A 17589-nucleotide genomic window follows, 5' to 3' on the forward strand; every position below is an offset into this window, starting at 1 on the left:
GAGAGAGTTGAGCAGTCATGAGAAACCCGCCCCATCCTAGCTCACTATCCGTGGCAGCGGCAGCTCATACAACCTCCCCAGGGTCCTGCATACCCTTCCACGGGCCCACACACCAACTTCACCTTGGTCCTCCCCATGGTGGAGAAAGCCCCAAGCTCAGAGTTGCCTTGTAGACTAAAGACCATGTTAAGGAGGAAACGGACAACTCCCAGGGCTCTTGGATGCGTTCTGGGCTCGCTCATTTGGGGCAGGAGTTACGTGGAGTAAGCAAAGGAAAACCCCACACAAACCTCCCGCTCCATTGCTGTCCGGGGCGGGGATGGGGCGGGGATGGGGCGGGGGAACCAGGGTCAAGGACAAGCTCAGCTGAGCACCTCAGCACTCTGCCGACCGTGCAAGGAGTGTGGCTCATGGGAACGTACCGTATTTCTCACACCTGCTTGCGTGAACAATCTCTGGTCCAGAATTCTTGGTGGGATTCAAGTCACTATTAGAAAAGAAAAATAGAATAAAAAAACAATTTGCTGAAAGTAATCCCTTGTTTTCTCCTCAGTCCCTTAAGTTAATATAAATTTTTTTAAATGTACTGGGGACATATCTTCAAGGTGCGAATCTAGGCATGGACAGGTAACGTCTTGGTAACTGGGCAACAGGACAGGGGAAAGAACCATGGTGCAGGAGGGGCATTTATCAAATGCTTCCCTTGAGCCCAGGCACCAAGACAGACAAGACGCTGTCTCTGTCCTCCGGAGCTGTCCAGTGGCCTGTCCAGTGACAACTACAGAGACAATTACGCCTGTCTCTTGTAAACGCAAGGCCTGAGGTATGACAGCCATGCCAGGACCCTGCAGGCTTCTGGAAGCAGACAGCACTCATGGAGAGTCCCAAACCACAGGAACCAACGGGGTTCAAGGAATGGGAAGATGGCAGGCATTTCGAGCAGGCAAAGGCAGTGAGGAAAAGAAGGACGTCTGACCCCAGGAGCTGTGAGGTGAGAAGTGGGGCTGAAGCTTCCATGTGAAGGGAGGGCCAGAGGCTGGGGAAGAGCCCCTACCACAGACAGGGACTTCAGAAGCCACAGAAAGACTCTGACCAGAAAAAACAGCTCATTCAAATTCACATTCTAGATCATCATTCAAGGGTGGTGTGGGGTATGAAGAGGGCAGGCCACAAGGCTGGGACACCACTCCGGGGCTACTACCACAGTTCCATGGTTGGAATGAAAAGATAACAATCCTGAGAATGCAGAGAAAGGAGAGGTTTGAGAGATTTACAGGGTCCAGTCCATAAAACTTGACTCAATAGACGTGAGCAACTCAGCTCTGGGACCCCTTCTAGGTCTTGGCTCCGGGACCTGGGTGAATGGAGATGGCATATGACAAGGAAACCTTCATTTCACTGGTTTTCAATAAGATGTTTTGGAACCTCATGTGCTTAGCCTCCCTGAGCCCTAATGTCCCCATCTGTCAAACAGGCATTGTCGCCGTGGGTGTGGCCTGAGCTGTCCGTTAGGATCGGGATAGTTGTCAACAGCGGTAGCTAAGATTCAACAGACCTGGGCTCCATGCCAGGGGCTAAGTCCTTCCACATCTACGAACTCATTTAATCCTCACGACAACCTTGGAGTGACACACGATTTTCTCATCTCACAGATGGTTAAACTGAGGCACAGAGAGATTGAGTAATTCTCTCAAGGTCACTCACAAAACCAGTGAGTGGCAAAGCTGTGATTTAAACCCAGGAAGTCTGGAATCAGAGCCTGTGCATTTACAACAAAACTCCCTCTGCCCTTCACCCTCTCATGCACACACAGCCCCCAGTACCACGCCTGGTACCATCAAGACTTCCAAGTTTCCAGGCACTGGAGTGTGCTTGAGGGACAGACAGGAGTGTCAGGTTGAAGGTGCCCGTAAGTCATGCGGGGTGGGAACATCAACAAGACACTGTAAACGCAGTGTCCTAGATGCTGAGGTCTGGACTGCAGCCACACACAGGTGCTGGGAGTTGAAGCCCAGTGGGTGGACAAGGCCACACGGGAGCCTGGGAATGAGCAGGAAGAGGGCTGAGGAGGGGCCCTTGAGAGAAAACTTAGGAGACAGGTAGAGAACATGAACCACAAGGAATGGGTTTAAAAAAATCGCACACGCACATCCGGAACAGGGTGCCACCCCTGTTCCAAATGCCTCTCGTGCCTCGTCCTGCTGAGTAGGGACAGACCGGTGGCTCTGGGTGCCCCTGCAGAGAGCAGAAGTGAAGGAGACAAGGCCCTGCCTGCCACAGGCTGTGGGGAAGAAGAGCACGGAGAGTTCAAGACGTTTTGTTGTTAAGTTAGGAGAACACTTGTTGATGTGGAAGGAAATGAGAGGGAGACAAAAAGAGGTGGAGACACCCCAGGAAGGGGCAGGTAGGGGTGGGGAGCCACCCAGCAAGGGTGAAGGTGACGAGTAGGTGGCAGCTTCTCCCGCCTGGCCTCACACAGGGAAGGTGCCCCATTTGCTGGTGACAGGGGCGAGACAATGAAAAACGGGCGCGTACAACTGTTTGAGAGGCAGGGGTTGAGAGATTTCCTGTCTCTGGCTTCTCTCTCTTTGGAAACTGAGGCAAGAGGGTCATCGGAGGAAGAGGGCCATGAAGCAGGAGGAGCTGGAGCAGACCAAGTCCCAAGCAGGCATCACTGTGAAGGGTGAGCGCGCCTAGAGAGCCCAAAGCCCTGTGGGGCACAGGGAGGCCGCCACAGCTGCAGACCTTGCTCCAGCAGCAGCTCCAGGAATGGCCGTCCTCACCTGTTCAGGACTTCATAGACTTCGGAAAGATTCGACACCCTCGGGAAATTCATCTCCTACGATGATGGAAAACAAACCAGAGGAAAACATTTGCGCTTTTGTTATTCTCTATCTCAGGCAGGACCAAATGGTCATTAAAACGGCCTGGAAAATGCTCGCTCCTACAACCTCCTCTTTCTCTTCAAATAGTGCAACTATCCTTATTCCTTAATTAAGAGGTCAGGGTACCCCAGCATCCCTGGGTTTCCTAGAAGGGCTCCCATAAACCCAGGCTAGAAAAAAACTACACACACCATCTCCCTCAGAAGATGTGTTCAAGAGATTATCTATAAACAAAGGAAAGCAAGGCACTAGGACAAAGGCCAGGGACATACATGTAGAATACAGTCATTCTAAGGCCTCGAGGGCCGAGGGGCAATGCCTAGTTACTAAACCCTAAAAGTTCATAGTAGCTGGAAATATGCCAAGTACAAATAATAACAGCCTCTGGGCAGACACAGACCACATACCCCACTCCCATCTGTGTGGCTCCCTTCCTGGATAATTCACTCTAAGGGATCACCCTAAGGCTTCACAACATTGATCTGATGCCCCCTTCTCTGTTCCTCAGTTGTTTTTTTTTTTTTTCCCTTGAAACAGGGTCTCCCTGTTGCCCAGGCTGGAGGACAGTGGTGCAATCTCAGCTCACTGCAACCTCTGCCTCCCGGGCTTTAAGCGATCCTCCCACTTACGCCTCCCAAGTAGCCAGGACTACAGGCATGCACCGACATGCCCCGCTAATGTTTGTACTTTTTGTAGAGATGGAGTTTCACCCACATTGCTCAGACTGGTCTCAAACTCCTGGGCTCAAGCCACTCACCCACTTCAGCCTCCCAAAATGCTGGGATTACAGGTGTGAGCCACTGTGCCTGGCTATTCTCAGTTTCATTTCTAAGCAGCATGTAAACCAGCTAGGTCTCTCTTGTCTATACATGGTGCATAGCCTCGACCCCACAACAGAATCACCGGGGGAGCTTTAGAAATACCATGTGGCCTCACTCTAGGTCAGACAAGAAGCTGCCAGTGCAGCCTGGCTATCAGCATTTTCAACTTCCCACGTGATTCTAACATGTCGTCGGGGCTGAGAACCCATGACTGGGGGGCTCAAGAAAGAAGAGGTTTTCTCAAGATTCTTCAGGAGGGAACCTCCTCCCCCTGTGCTCTGTACACATCTTGCAAATATTCCCAAGGCATGCATCAGGTTCTAAAATAAGTTGTTCTGTTGTCTGATCTAAACACAGAAACTCTATACAAATCAGTCAAAATGTTTCCACTGGAATGAGAGGAAGGGAATAAAAGTCATACATAAGCTAATACAATGACCCACAGGTGCCAAAATACAAAAGGCAACTGATACTGGTTTGAAGACAGAAAAGTATCCAGGAACAATTTTAAAAAACACAAGTGGCTGGCCGGGCGCGGTGGCTTACCCCTGTAATCCCCGCACTGTGGGAGGCCAAGGCGGGTGGATCATGAGGCCAGGAGATCGAGACCATCCCGGCTAACACGGTGAAACCCCGTCTTTACTAAAAATACAAAAAATTAGCAGGGCATGGTGGTGCGCACCTGTAATCCCAGCTACTCAGGAGGTTGAGGCAGGAGAATCGCTTGAACAAGGGAGGCGGAGGTTGCAGTGAGCCAAGATCGCACCATTGCACTCCAGCCTGGGTGACAGAGAAAGACTCCCTCTCAAAAAAAAAAAAACAAAAAACAAAAAAAACACCAAAAAAACAGGAAACAAAATAAAACAGAAACAAGAAAAAAAACCCCACAAGAGAAAGCCAAGTGTTACTGGTATGGAAAAAACAGTCCTTAACCCGAAGCAATTCTATTCATTACCTTCCAGATATCCTTTGTTACATTCTTGGTATCAATGAGAACAGGAAATAGGCTGTGGATATTCTGCTTAAATTGATCGTAGCTTTCTGAGGGGAAAAACCCAGGTAGTCAAGAGTGAATTTGTTTGTTGGCAAAAATGGGAAGGAACATCTTGAACCTAGCTTGCCACTGGCACTGATTAATAAAGCAAACTGAAACAAAACAGGAATTGAAAACACCATTAATCCTAGCCACTAAGGATTTCTAAACTCAGATCAACCTGCCATCACCACTTTTAATAGTAGAGGCTGAATGGTTTTCTTTTAAATTCAGGATGCGTTCTACTGCCAACCTTAACGTAGTTTGCGAAGTTCTAGCCGATGGGATAAGACTTAAAAACAGAAGTATTCTCAGAAAGGCAGACATGAAATCCTTTGTAAATAACGGCTCAGAGGAAAATCCAAGAAAAAAAATCAACTAAAAATTATAACTAGCAAAGTGTCCTGGTAAAAGAAAATTTATGTAAGAACTCAGCTGGTAAAATTATACCTGCATCTAAAGAGGGTTATTGCAAAACACACACTAAAACAAAAACACAACCCTGTGTTCTCTTCCCGCTACTCTCACATTTCCTACTCTCCAAAGGCAACCACTTGCCGTTCCTTTTTTTGGTATTTATTCCCATCTCTCTAGCACATGCGCGGTGCAGGGTCAGACACCTCACTCCTGACCTCCACCAGCTGACAGGGTAATGACCCCTCTCATTCCACCTCCAACCACGTGCTCATCTCTGTCGCCCCCACGCACGTCATTCACAAAAGGCTCTGTGGTGGCTACAATGACTTCTCCTTTCTTGCACAGCTTTTGTTCTCCAGCGATTATTTTGTCGTACTTAGTTTTTTGGTGAATGCATATTATTAATTTCACCGCTAATTCTCCTCCAACTCTCTCAATATGTCTAAACTCAGGTGTTTTATCGTTTCTTGGGGAAATGTCTCCTAAAACTTTCTTACCCCTTTTAATCCAGATTAGTGTTCTTTGTATATTAATCCATTTAATCTCACAACCACTCTGATATTGGCACTATTATCCCAATCTTACAATTAAGGTAATGTCAACTCGCTGGTGACTACACACGTCGTGAGTGTGGGACGGAGGAGACCACCAAGGCTCGAGTCCCCACTTTTACCCACTAGGCTGCACCACTGCATGTCCAGTAATGGAATCAACCATGGAAGAGCAGGGGACAGCCAGAAGACAGTGTCACATGACACTGAAGCAGCATTTATTAGGTTTATTTTTTTATTTTTTTTTATTTTTTGAGACGGAGTCTCGCTCTGTCGCCCAGGCTGGAGTGCAGTGGCCGGATCTCAGCTCACTGCAAGCTCCGCCTCCCGGGTTCACGCCATTCTCCTGCCTCAGCCTCCCGAGTAGCTGGGACTACAGGCGCCCGCCACCACGCCCGGCTAGTTTTTTGTATTTCTTGGTAGAGACGGGATTTCACCATGTTAGCCAGAATGGTCTCGATCTTCTGACCTCGTGATCCGCCCGTCTCGGCCTCCCAAAGTGCTGGGATTACAGGCTTGAGCCACCGTGCCCGGCCTATTAGGTTTCTAACAACATAAAATAATGCTTTAGGTAAGTGAAAAAAAGTCAAACAAAAATCAAATCTTTACATACATATTTACATTTTTACATATATTTACATATTTACAGTGTAATCAAATATGTAAAACATTCAGGATACTAGCTGATTAAAGGTGACTTCTGACTTCATGCATTTCTGATTTTGTCAAGTTTTATATGGTAACTCTGAACAGCTTCACTAATGGGGAGAGAGGTATCAATTCAAATTTAATTTTTTTTCCCCTTGACAAAGTCTCCTGGTTTTCCACTCTGTGGAGACAGTAACAGTTCAGAGTACAGGCCTCTGCCCGAACTCTCCAGAAACCTGCAGACACTGGGGAGGAATGTGCATTTTAGGGGCTGCCTCAGGAGTACGATCCTGGACCCGTCCCTCTGCCTGATGGCAAACTAGCATGAAGGAAGAGAAATGACAGGTTTGCCCCTACCTGGGAGGGGTCTGAAGAACTTCTCATGGAGGTGCAGCAGGTCCATCATCATATTATGTCCCACTAAGGGCTACTTGGGAGTAAATCAACAAGTGAGAGAAAATAAAAAATGTAATACAGACACTACAGACTGTTTCTTGCAAGAGATGTAGCATTAGAACCCACTACAATTCTGATCACTTGACAGTTCCATCCTAACCTTCCTTTGCCTCCATGAAAGGTAGTTCAACCGCTTAAATGCCAACAAAAAGAAAAAAGAAAATAATTCGCAAGTAGGAGGCACGTAAGGCAGGGTCTGCGCTGGAAATCTATACTGTGAAGCAGGCGCTTGCAGTTTCCCAAGTAGTTTTAGATCAGTTAGTACTGAAATTCCTGCGTTACGGAAAGGAGCAAAGAAGTAGTACTGTTTCTTATGGATACTCTTGCCCCAAATTAACCTATCATGATTTGGTGAAAGCAAGGTTAGATCCACGAAGCTAGTTATAAATGAGAAGGAAGGCCAGGTGCAGTGGCTCACGCCTGTAATCCCACCATTTTGGGAGGCCAAGGCAGGCAGATTACTTGATCCCAGGAGTTCGAGACCACCCTGGGCAACACTGCAAGGTTCCGTCTCTACAAAACAAAAACAAAAACAAAAACAAAACAAAAATTAGCCAGGTATAGTGGCATGTGCCTGTAGTCCCAGCTACTCGGGAAGCTGAGGTGTGAGTCTCACTTAAGCCTGGGAGGTCAAGGCTGCAGTGAGCCGTGTTCGTGCCACTGCACTCCTTCCTGCCTGGGTGACAGGTGAGACCCTGTCTGAAAGTAAAACATGAAAAACATTAATGAGAAGGAATCACTTATCTTAAGGAATTTTATCTTGTTGTTGAAGGAGCTTTCAGTATCTCTGACCAGAAATACAAAAGACTGCCTTTAGGCCAAGAAGAGAGACATGTTTTCCTACCTTCTGGGCTTTCACCAGCATTTGGAAAAAGACAGAAAAACCTCTTGCAGAGAGAAGAATATTTTCCTTCCAACAGCTCTCTTGGTCACAAGAGGTGTTCTGAAGATACCAACGATGTTGTTTACTCACTTTCTTCACTACCACCTGAAAAGCAGGGACAAATGCCCTGAATCCTGGGTTACTGGGAATGAGGCCTAAAGAAACGGCTCTGCATCTCAAAACAAAAGGAAAGGGGGAAAAACTAGCAGTGTGCAAGAGAAAAGCTTTTCAGAGGCCAGATTTGGCCAAATGAGAGAGAAACGATGGAGCCACTGACGCCCTGGTCTCAGGTGAAAACTCACCCCCTCATCTTTCAGCACCGTCCAGATGTCGGGGAGGGCCTGCCTCAGCACCAGTTGGACCTCAAAGGCCTGGAAGCCTGTAGCAGGGAAACACAGGGGCACACAGTACCTGGAACCTTGTGGCATGTTCCCCACAAGAGAAGCCCCGGAGGAGCAGAAGCTGAGAGATGGAGAGGTCAAGTGGAAAGGCAGCTTGAAGGGTGTCTAAGCCCACGAGCCATGTGGCAGGGTCTGGCCTGTCATGATGGGATCTGGGGCAGCATTCTAAGAGTTATTTATCTCAGGGCCACTCTTAAGTAGGGGATGCCATAGAGTCTGTGTTTATGTAAGTGACAGCTATTAAGCATGTTAGAAATTAAAACTCTTACATTTAAAAAATGTTCTTTAAATAACAAAAACCCAGTATACAAGAACAAAAGTAACACTTATAAAAAATAACTATTTTCTAAAACAAAAACTTTAGAGAGAAAAGTGACAGTTTTACATTTTTGGAAATCTCTAACATTTGGCTGGAATGTGACCTTGAAACAGAAGAAAATCCAGCCTCAAGGCTGGGCGTGGTGGCTCATGCCTGTAATCCCAGGACTTTCAGAGGCTAAGGAGGACAGATCACCTGAGGCAGAAGTTCGAGACCAACATGGCCAACGTGGTGAAACCCTGACTCTACTAAAAATACAAAAATTAGCCAGGCATGGTGGCGGGTGCCAGTAATCCCAGCACTCAGGAGGCTGAGGCAGGAGAATCCCTTGAACCTGGGAGGCGGAGGTTGCAGTGAGCCGAGATGGTGCCACTGCACTCCAGCTTGGGCAACAAGAGTGAGACTCTGTCTCAAAAAAGAAAAAATAAAAGAAAAAGAAAAAGAAAATCTAGCCTCAAGCAGATATGTAGGTGGAAAAGGGAACAGAATTACCAGCCTTATCAAATGACTGGATATTCTTTAAAACTGTACCAAATTCAACAAGTGGTAGTTTCTTAAAGATTAATTGCAATGTGGAATCTGAAACCATCATTAAAGAGTTTTCTTGTACTGCTACATTACAATCCACTGGCCTATCTCATACCTAGAATAGATCCCTTATCCATGAGAAAAGATAGTGCACAATAGTAACATCATGTGCTAGTAGTTTGGAAACTACTGGTTGGCAGGGTTATGTAGGTCTCTCGAATGTTTGCACATGTTATTACACAACACCAACAGAAGACGCTGGAAAATATGATCACTGATCTCATCAGAAAGGCTGTGGCACCGGGAAGCTGTCAAGCTTATGGTGGCACATGTAAATTCTTCAAAATTCCAGTTTTGGATTGAAAGCTGTAATTTTATCACTAGGAAATACTGCGAGTTATCTTCCTTGAAGTGACAGGGTTTTTTTTTTTTTTTTTTTTTGAAACAGAGTCTCGTTGTGTTGCTCAGGCTGGAGTGCAGTGGCGTCATCTCGGCTCACTGCCTCAGCCTCCCAGAATGCTGGGATTACAAGCATGAGCCACTGTGCCCGGCCAACAAGCTTTTTTCATTGAGAAAATGATTGTGAAACCTTCAAGTCTAAGCAACCAATCAGTTCTTTCCAGTAAAAATGATATTTCATGGGGCCGGGTGCAGTGGCTCATGCCTGTTATCCCAGCACTTTGGGAAGATCATCTGAGGTCAAGAGTTCAAGACCAACCTGGCCACCATGGTTAAACCCCGTCTCTGCTAAAAATGAAAAAATTAGCTGGGCATGGTGGTGGGCACCTGTAATCCCAGCTACTCAGGAGACTGAGGCAGGAGAATCACTTGAACCTGGGAGGCGGAGGTTGCAGTGAGCCAAGATCATGCCATTGTACTCCAGCCTGGGCAACAAGAGCAAAACCATACCAAAAAAAAAAGCAGCTAATTCAGCTCTCAACTCAAAAGACTGCATGCACAAGCACTTTTCCTTGACACAATCACCGTATTTTGGCACACAGCCAAGCAATGTTTTATGCATACTTATTTTTTACATACCTATATTGACATATAATATTTAAAAGATGAGTAATCAAAAGATTGAGATTTAATACAACCAAGAATATTACTTTTTCACTAATGAGGCTGCTAGTAAGATTGGCTTTTCCGTTTTTAACTGAGAGTAAGTGGTAACGAAGAACACGGTATGATGCTCCTGCCTTAATTTGTGCTGAGGTGCCAACAGCTTTGTCCGACATTGCTTGGGCACCAAAATGGCACAATGACAATAGCAAGTACAGCTGAGGGATGCTTGGAAAACTGTTCTGACCTCATAGACCCATTGGAAAAGGTCCCAGAGACTCTAGGATCCACAGACCAGCCTCTGAGAGCTGCTAAGCTATGGCACGTTTACTGTGGCTCCACACCACACGGTGGGGGAAAAGTTTAGAGATTAACAAAAGTCAAAATAATACAGGGTATGCAGGACTGAGATAAAAGGGATGGCTCAGGAATGGAACTTGATCTTCTCGGTCTTGAAACCCAAAGTGTGTTGAAAGCCTTCAACATGTGAATGCAGGTCAGAGCTTTAACCACAAAGACTATGTATCTCCCAAACAAATGCTGGCTGGCATCAGACTCAGTCATGAGGCATTTGGGACCAGGATCCCAAGAAAGGGTGTGTTTCCCCCCAACTCCTGGCAGGTGATAGTGACCTGTCCCAATGCTCCTGCGCTGGGAGGAACAGCCCCTGCCTACCAGCGATCCCAGGAAGAGTCATCCAGTCACCTTCCTTGGCCAGGTCCAGCCACCGTGTCACTTTGTCAATCACCGCCTTGATTTGGTCTTTATCCGGAGAGCTGAAAATGGGCGCATGAAAAGTGAAAATGTCAGAGAAAAACACATCAGAACCGCATGACTATGTTAACATGAGAGCAGTTTCTGAGCCCTCTGGTTTTCATGTTGCAATCTACAAAGAAAATGAACCCAAAGAAGACAGTTTCTTCTCTGAGGCTCTTATGCAATAGGAAGCCAAACAATCAGAAGAATAGCCCACACCCTTCCATAGGATCCAGGCATATATTCAATCCCCTCCTGCTTCACTAGGATGTGTGGAGGAAAAGCTATTGGGATCCAGCCAATACCAAGCATTCCTATCAGGACCGTCTTCTTTATTCAGCTTTCAGGGGTGATAAAGTCCTTATCTGGGACAATCAGGAAAACACAAAGACTTTGGTAAACACATTGTCTCTTGTGTCAGACACAGAACCTAATATCATTTTGAGATAAGGAAAGGGCTTTCTCTAACTCTTGACAATAAAAGAAGGTTAAAAATTCAACTTGTTTTTCCCTTACAAAAAGCTACATTTTTATATGAAAACCAGCAGGAAAAATACAAAGAGACAAAAATTCCTCTAACAGAACAGAATTATCTGGAAGAGATCATCACTCATCTCATTTCAGTTGTTCATTTAATCTTCCCTTTCCTGATAAAGGCAAAGAGCTTCCATGCCTTGTTCAAACCCACACCTAGCTGACAGCACTTGGCTCCAGGTGAGGGTGCCAGCCCCAAGGCCCCTGGCCCGTCTACCCACAATGCTGTTGCTCTCACTGTGGTCACTCCTGACCCCAGCTCTACAGGAATACGAGGTTTCGGAGACTGGGCTGGCACAGATAGCCAAAGTAAAAAGGCAGAGTTCCCGGCCTCCAGCCTAGGGCAGCAGGGTCAGGCACGGTGGGGCAGACACAGCCTAACTAAGGCGCACATCTGAAGTCAGTGCCCAGTACGACTGGTACAGTCAAGGTTGCCCGTGAGATATCCTTGAAAAATCCCTCAGAAGATCACATGGGGGATCAACATAACATCTCACAGCAAGTCCAACAGAGCCATTTCTTCCCCTCTAGCACTGGAATGGAATTCTTGTTTCTTTGAGTTCCAAATTAGGAGTCAGTTTCTTTTTCAACACGGAAACTCACACTCGACGCAGTAAGAGGTTCATGAGGGAGTGGCACACGATGGAGACAGGTGAAAGTCATTCTCAGCTCAGCCACATGGAGAGCAGCACCAGTCGCACTGGCGACTGAAGCCATCCCCACCAGGTATGGATGGAGGTCGCCACATTCCTGGAAACAGCATGCCGGCCCACGGGAAATGCAGACAACAGCAACAAGGAAACCAAAAGGCACCTGGAGAAACAGGCCATACCTGCGAACTCTCCAGTTCCCAGTCAGGATATCGTGTCGAATTTTCTTCTCCTGTTCTTCATTCATATATGGGATTCCATTTTTGAGAAACTTAAGACAGAAACAGAACAAGGAGACAAGTCAGAGGGATCCTCTGTGCCTGATCTCACGAGGACAGATAGAAAGGGGAAAGGAGACGGGCTGTATAGGCCAGTTAGTCTAGATCACTTTTTTTTTTTTTTTTTTTTTGAGACGGGGTCTTGCTCTGTCACCCAGGCTGGAGTGCAGTGGCCGGATCTCAGCTCACTGCAAGCTCCGCCTCCCGGGTTCACGCCATTCTCCTGCCTCAGCCTCCCGAGTAGCTGGGACTACAGGCGCCCGCCACTTCGCCCGGCTAGTTTTTTGTATTTTTTAGTAGAGATGGGGTTTCACCGGGTTAGCCAGGATGGTCTCGATCTCCTGACCTTGTGATCCGCCCGTCTCGGCCTCCCAAAGTGCTGGGATTACAGGCTTGAGCCACCGCGCCCGGCCTAGATCACTTTTAAGACACTCCCAAGCCGGGTGCGGTGGCTCATGCCTATAATCCCAGCACTTTGGGAGGCCGAGGCAGGTAGATTGCTTGATGTTAGGAGTTCAAGACCAGCCTGACCAACATGGGGAAACCCCGTCTCTACTAAAAATACAAAAAGAATTAGCTGGGCGTGGTGGCGGATGCCTGTAATCCCAGCTACTCAGGAGGCCGAAGCAGGAAAATCACTTGAACCTGGGAGGCAAAGATTGCACCACTGCACTCCAGCCTGGGCAACAGAGCAAGACTCTATCTCAAAAAACAAACAAACAAAAGACATTCCCGTTCCCCTCCTCCAGTGCCATACCTTGTTATAGTTGAAGCCATACTGATTTAAAAACTGAACACTGGAAGCCTGGAAAGAGAATTCTGAGTCCAAAATCCCAAACGTTGTGGGGAAGAGAAAAAAGTTACACGAATGGGCTATATACCTATAATAAAAGAAACATACAGGAAAAAAGTCACAACCATTTAAAAAAACTCTGGTTCCCAGGGCAGGCTTCAGGGTGGGCGCTTTCTTTTAGGTAAGAAGAATCGGAGTGTGCCTGAGTGTCTGCTGTGTTTCAGGAGCTATGATTGGCACTGGGGGTGCTAAACGAAAAAGGCAGAGAGCCTGCCTTCAGGGCCAGGGTCTACCACAGAGACAGCCCCTCCACAAGTCGCCCAGGGATGCCAGGTTAGGGCGTGCAGGCTGGCACCCTCAACTACTCATGGGGGGTGAGGAGGCATCCTGATAGTTCAGGCATCCTTTCCGCCTACTGTGTCAGGTAGTTCAAACATCACTTTCATTATACAACACTGTGTCAGGTGCTTTTATTAATATAGGTGCATACTGGAAACGATAGAAATGGGGACAGGAGCACTTAAGGTACACAGTGAATCTGGCGCAAAAGGTACTGCTTCCAGAGAGACGTCAAAGACGACATGGAATCCACAGAGGGCAGAGCGAGCGGAGAAACAGACCCAGGAGAGAATACAGAACATCCAGGGCAAAAGTGATCAGGGCACCTGAGGCCGAATTTGAAGGGGGCAGCTGTGGAACGTAAGTGGGCAAGCAACATCCTTTGCAGAAGCTCTTGATACGTACTTGTTTGCTTCTCCTTCAATAGCAGAAAACACAGACAATCCTGAAAGAATGACCGTAGAGGGAATGAATGCCAAGGAAAAGCGCCCTGAATTTCACTACAAAGACAAAACAATTCAAACAGTACTTTGGGCCCACAGATACTACGGGGGCTCTACAACAGGATAACACCTTTAATGACAAACAGAAAAGAACAGACAGACTGGAAGCATGAGAAATGTCAAATTGTAATTCATACTGAATTTGCTAAAATCTAACTGTGGCCTGTTCTTCAAATACAGAAGTAAATATTAAAGTGACATTCTCATAGTTTTAAAACTAACCACAGAAAATACCAAAAACCATTAAGATGTATATATTTAACTCATTTAAAATGTTTATTCCTCCCCCCTCAAAGAAAACCATATGCAAAGTAAAAAAAGACTTCAGGCTGGGCACGGTGGTTCACGCCTGTAATCCCGACACTTTGGGAGACTAGGCAGGTGGATCACTTGAGGTCAGGAGTTTGAGACCAGCCTGACCAACATGGTGAAACCCTGTTTCTACTAAAAACACAAAAGTTAGCTAGGTGTGTTGGTGCACCCCTGTAATCCCAGCTACTCAGGAGGCTGATGCAGGAGAATCGCTTGGGCCTGGGAGGTGGGGGTATTGCAGTGAGCCCAGATTGAGCTACTGCACTCCAGCCTGGGCAACAGAGCAAGACTCTGTCTCCTCCCCCCACCCTCCAAAAAAGGACTTCATATTTGGGTACAATAATGGAAACATAACTACAACTGTTTCCCATACTTCTCAAAGAGGTCTTACAATTAAAAACAAATGAACAACAACAAAAAACCATAACAGGAAAGTAGTAAAGGATCAGGCTAGAGAGGAAAACACACACATGTTCAGCATCATTCATAGTAAAAGCAGGGGTTGGGCATGGCAGCACTCCCAGCTACTTGAGAAACTGAGACTGGAGGATATCCAGAGCCCAAAAGTTTGAGCCCAGCCTGGGCAACATAGCAAAACCCCATGGTGCCGGGGCAGGGCACAGACAAACCCAGAAAAGTAAAATCTGACCCAGGGTCTGTCTCTGTAAATATAACAACATTTTACTGGAATGGAGCCATGCTCACTTGGTCATGTATTATCTCCAGCTAATTTCACATTACAAAAGCAGGATTAAGTAGTTGTAAAAGAAACCACAATATGCAACTGTTAACAGCTCTGTCTTGACCAGCCTGGCCAACAATGGTGAAACCCCATCGCTACTAAAAATACATTAGCCGGGCCTGGTGGCTGATGCCTGTAATCCCAGCTGCTCGGGAGGCTGAGGCAGGAGAATTGCCTGAACCTGGGAGTTGGAGGTTGCAGTGAGCCCACATCACGCTACTGCACTCCAGCCTGGGCAACAGAGCGAGACTCCATCTCAGAAAATAAATAAATAAATCAACAAACAGACCTGTATGAGCTGATACAGAAAGATCTCCAAACCCTTGGTCAGGCGCAGTCGCTCACGCCTGTAGTCCCAGCACGTCGGGAGGCCGAGGCGGGCGGATCATGAGGTCAAGAGATTGAGACCATCCTGGTTAACATGGTGAAACCCCGTCTCCACCAAAAACACAAAAAATTAGCCGGGCATTGTGGCAGGCACCTGTAGTCCCAGATACTTGGCAGGAGAATGGAGTGAACCCGGCAGGCGGAGGTTGCAGTAAGTTGAGATTGCGCTACTGCACTCCAGCCTGGGCAACAGATCGAGACGCCGTCTCAAAAAAAAAAAAAGAAAAGAAAAGAAAGCTCCAAACCCCATCAAGGAAAAAAAAAGTTTCTGAAGCTGGGATGACCTTAAAAAAATTATTTTTGTGTGTAAATTTTCTTAAGAAAAAGAAAAAAATCACAGGCCACGTGTGGTTGCTCATGCTTATAATTCCACCACTTTGACAGGCACAGGCAGAAAGATTGCTTGAGCCCAGGAAGTCAAGACCAGCCTGGGCAACATGGCAAAAACCCACCTGAAAAAATTTAAAAATTAGCTGGGTGTGGTAGTGAGTCTCAGTTTACTCAGGAGGCTGACGTGCTAGGATCACTTGAGCCCGGAGGTCTAGGCTTCAGTGAGCTGAGACCATGCTACTGCACTCCAGCCTTGGTGACAGAGCAAGACCCTGTCTCAAAATAAAATAAAATAAAAATTGCACACACACAGCTTAACTTGAAAGAGTAACAGTGATTGTTCCTTAACACTGACTTATTTAAGCATGGAAATAATGCCGCTAAAGTTTGTTTGCTCCTTTGCTCCGAAGTGTTGATTCCATGTGTATAAAATGGCCCAAAACATTCCATATGTATAAAATAGCGCAAAACAAAACAAGCATACAAAAATGATACTCAATATCCTTGAAAAATCTCAGAGCTGTTATTACAGTAGGAAACGCAAAGTCAATACTCTATATTCTTGAAAAATCTCAGAGCTGTTTTTACAGTAGGAAACACAAAGACAATAAAAATACCTTCTTGAAAAACTCTAACAGCTGGATATTAAACTCACCAATCTGACAGATTGTAAATTGCTGAATGCTCTGACGGGTCTTTAGGTACCACTCCGATGGCAAATCAAAAAGACTGTGAACAAACAGGCGTCTCACTCCACGGGCAATGACATCCCATCCCGGCACTATGGCCTCCGCGGCAGGATCACCACTCTCAACCGGGGAGGATTTTTTCCTTGTTACAACAACTAGGGAACACTACCATCATTTAGTGGACGAAAGCAAGGTTCCCCAACACGTAGGAGCAAGCCACACAAAACGTCCTGCCCCCCAGATGTCAACAGGCTGCTGGCCAGAAACCATGCTGGTCTGGAGCGGATCTTATACAGAGGGGAACAGTTTTAGTTTTACCTGATCTGCTGGGGTCCAGACAGGTTAGATCGAAGGCCAGTGAACTCTATGTCCAGACCTGCCAGGAAGGCAAAAAAATACCAGTCCTCGGGTGCAGAACATCGCCAGCACTCCACACACTGTAGATCTGCAGGCGGCCGAGGCACCTGGGCTCACCCCTGTGCTCAAGAAGCCAGGGGAGGTCAGGAAGGGAAAATGGAGGAACCGAGGCAAGGAGCAGCCAGGCACCCCCGTCCCGGGTTGCACCTGTGCGCACCGGGCTCTGGCCAAAAGGCACGTGGGGCTTGGAGTGTACTTGCTGCTCAAAGTCCCACCGCCCCGGGGCTGGAGAAGGAAGCCCCCGTCCTTCCTGAGGCCCTCTCTGAGCCCCTGTGGCCTGGCAACCGTCCCGCCACCCCCTCCCCAAGCTCGCCCGGGGCAAGGGGCTCTGTCCTGCACAGCCGCGAATCCCAGGCGCCTCACCCACGAAGTCCGCCTCCTGGACGAGCTCCTGCAGCAGAGGGAGGCTCTCCTCGAACTCGTCGGCGCCCACGTCCATGGCCGCGCAGCTCTGCCGAGTCGCGCAGGGCTATCACGTGCTGCCCACGCGCTGCCGTCGCGCAGCCGGGTCTTAAAGGGCGCGCGGGTGGAAACCAGGCAGGCGCCTCCGCCCCACGTGCGTAGCTCCCCCGTTTGCGGCTGGCGACGCCCACACCTGCTTGCGGGTGTTTTAATTGTACGGTTTGCTACAGAGGTTTGATTGCAGTTGCAATCAATGCCTGTTTACCTGGCTCCTCAGCAATTTCTTTGCAGCCCTTAACGTGAAAATGTCATTTACATGGACTTAGAATGTTAAGAGGCGTGGCAGGAGAGGAAGACAGAGTCCCCAGAAAGGGTGAAAGCAGAAAAGCGGAGCAGGAACAACCCCGAACGCAACTGCAACAAGCAGATTCTTTGCTGCGGCTCACGGTCTTC

General features: G+C 47.5%; 1 protein-coding gene across 1 annotated transcript in view; it reads right to left on the reverse strand.

Annotated features, from left to right (window-relative positions):
* Positions 1 to 17212, reverse strand: part of PNLDC1 (poly(A)-specific ribonuclease (PARN)-like domain containing 1) — a 21425-nt gene extending 4213 nt beyond the window's left edge. The window contains 14 exon segments of the mRNA XM_011975919.1: positions 419 to 487; positions 2784 to 2839; positions 4662 to 4747; positions 6713 to 6782; positions 7656 to 7799; positions 7997 to 8073; positions 10680 to 10780; positions 12127 to 12215; positions 12980 to 13103; positions 13760 to 13799; positions 16284 to 16357; positions 16636 to 16712; positions 16714 to 16793; positions 17098 to 17212. Of these exon segments, the coding sequence (XP_011831309.1) occupies positions 419 to 487; positions 2784 to 2839; positions 4662 to 4747; positions 6713 to 6782; positions 7656 to 7799; positions 7997 to 8073; positions 10680 to 10780; positions 12127 to 12215; positions 12980 to 13103; positions 13760 to 13799; positions 16284 to 16357; positions 16636 to 16712; positions 16714 to 16793; positions 17098 to 17173 (1163 nt within the window). The 5' untranslated portion in view covers positions 17174 to 17212.
* Positions 17213 to 17589: the final 377 nt, after the last annotated feature.

Source organism: Mandrillus leucophaeus, unplaced genomic scaffold (assembly GCF_000951045.1).
Source record: "Mandrillus leucophaeus isolate KB7577 unplaced genomic scaffold, Mleu.le_1.0 Scaffold160, whole genome shotgun sequence".
Lineage (NCBI taxonomy): Eukaryota > Metazoa > Chordata > Mammalia > Primates > Cercopithecidae > Mandrillus > Mandrillus leucophaeus.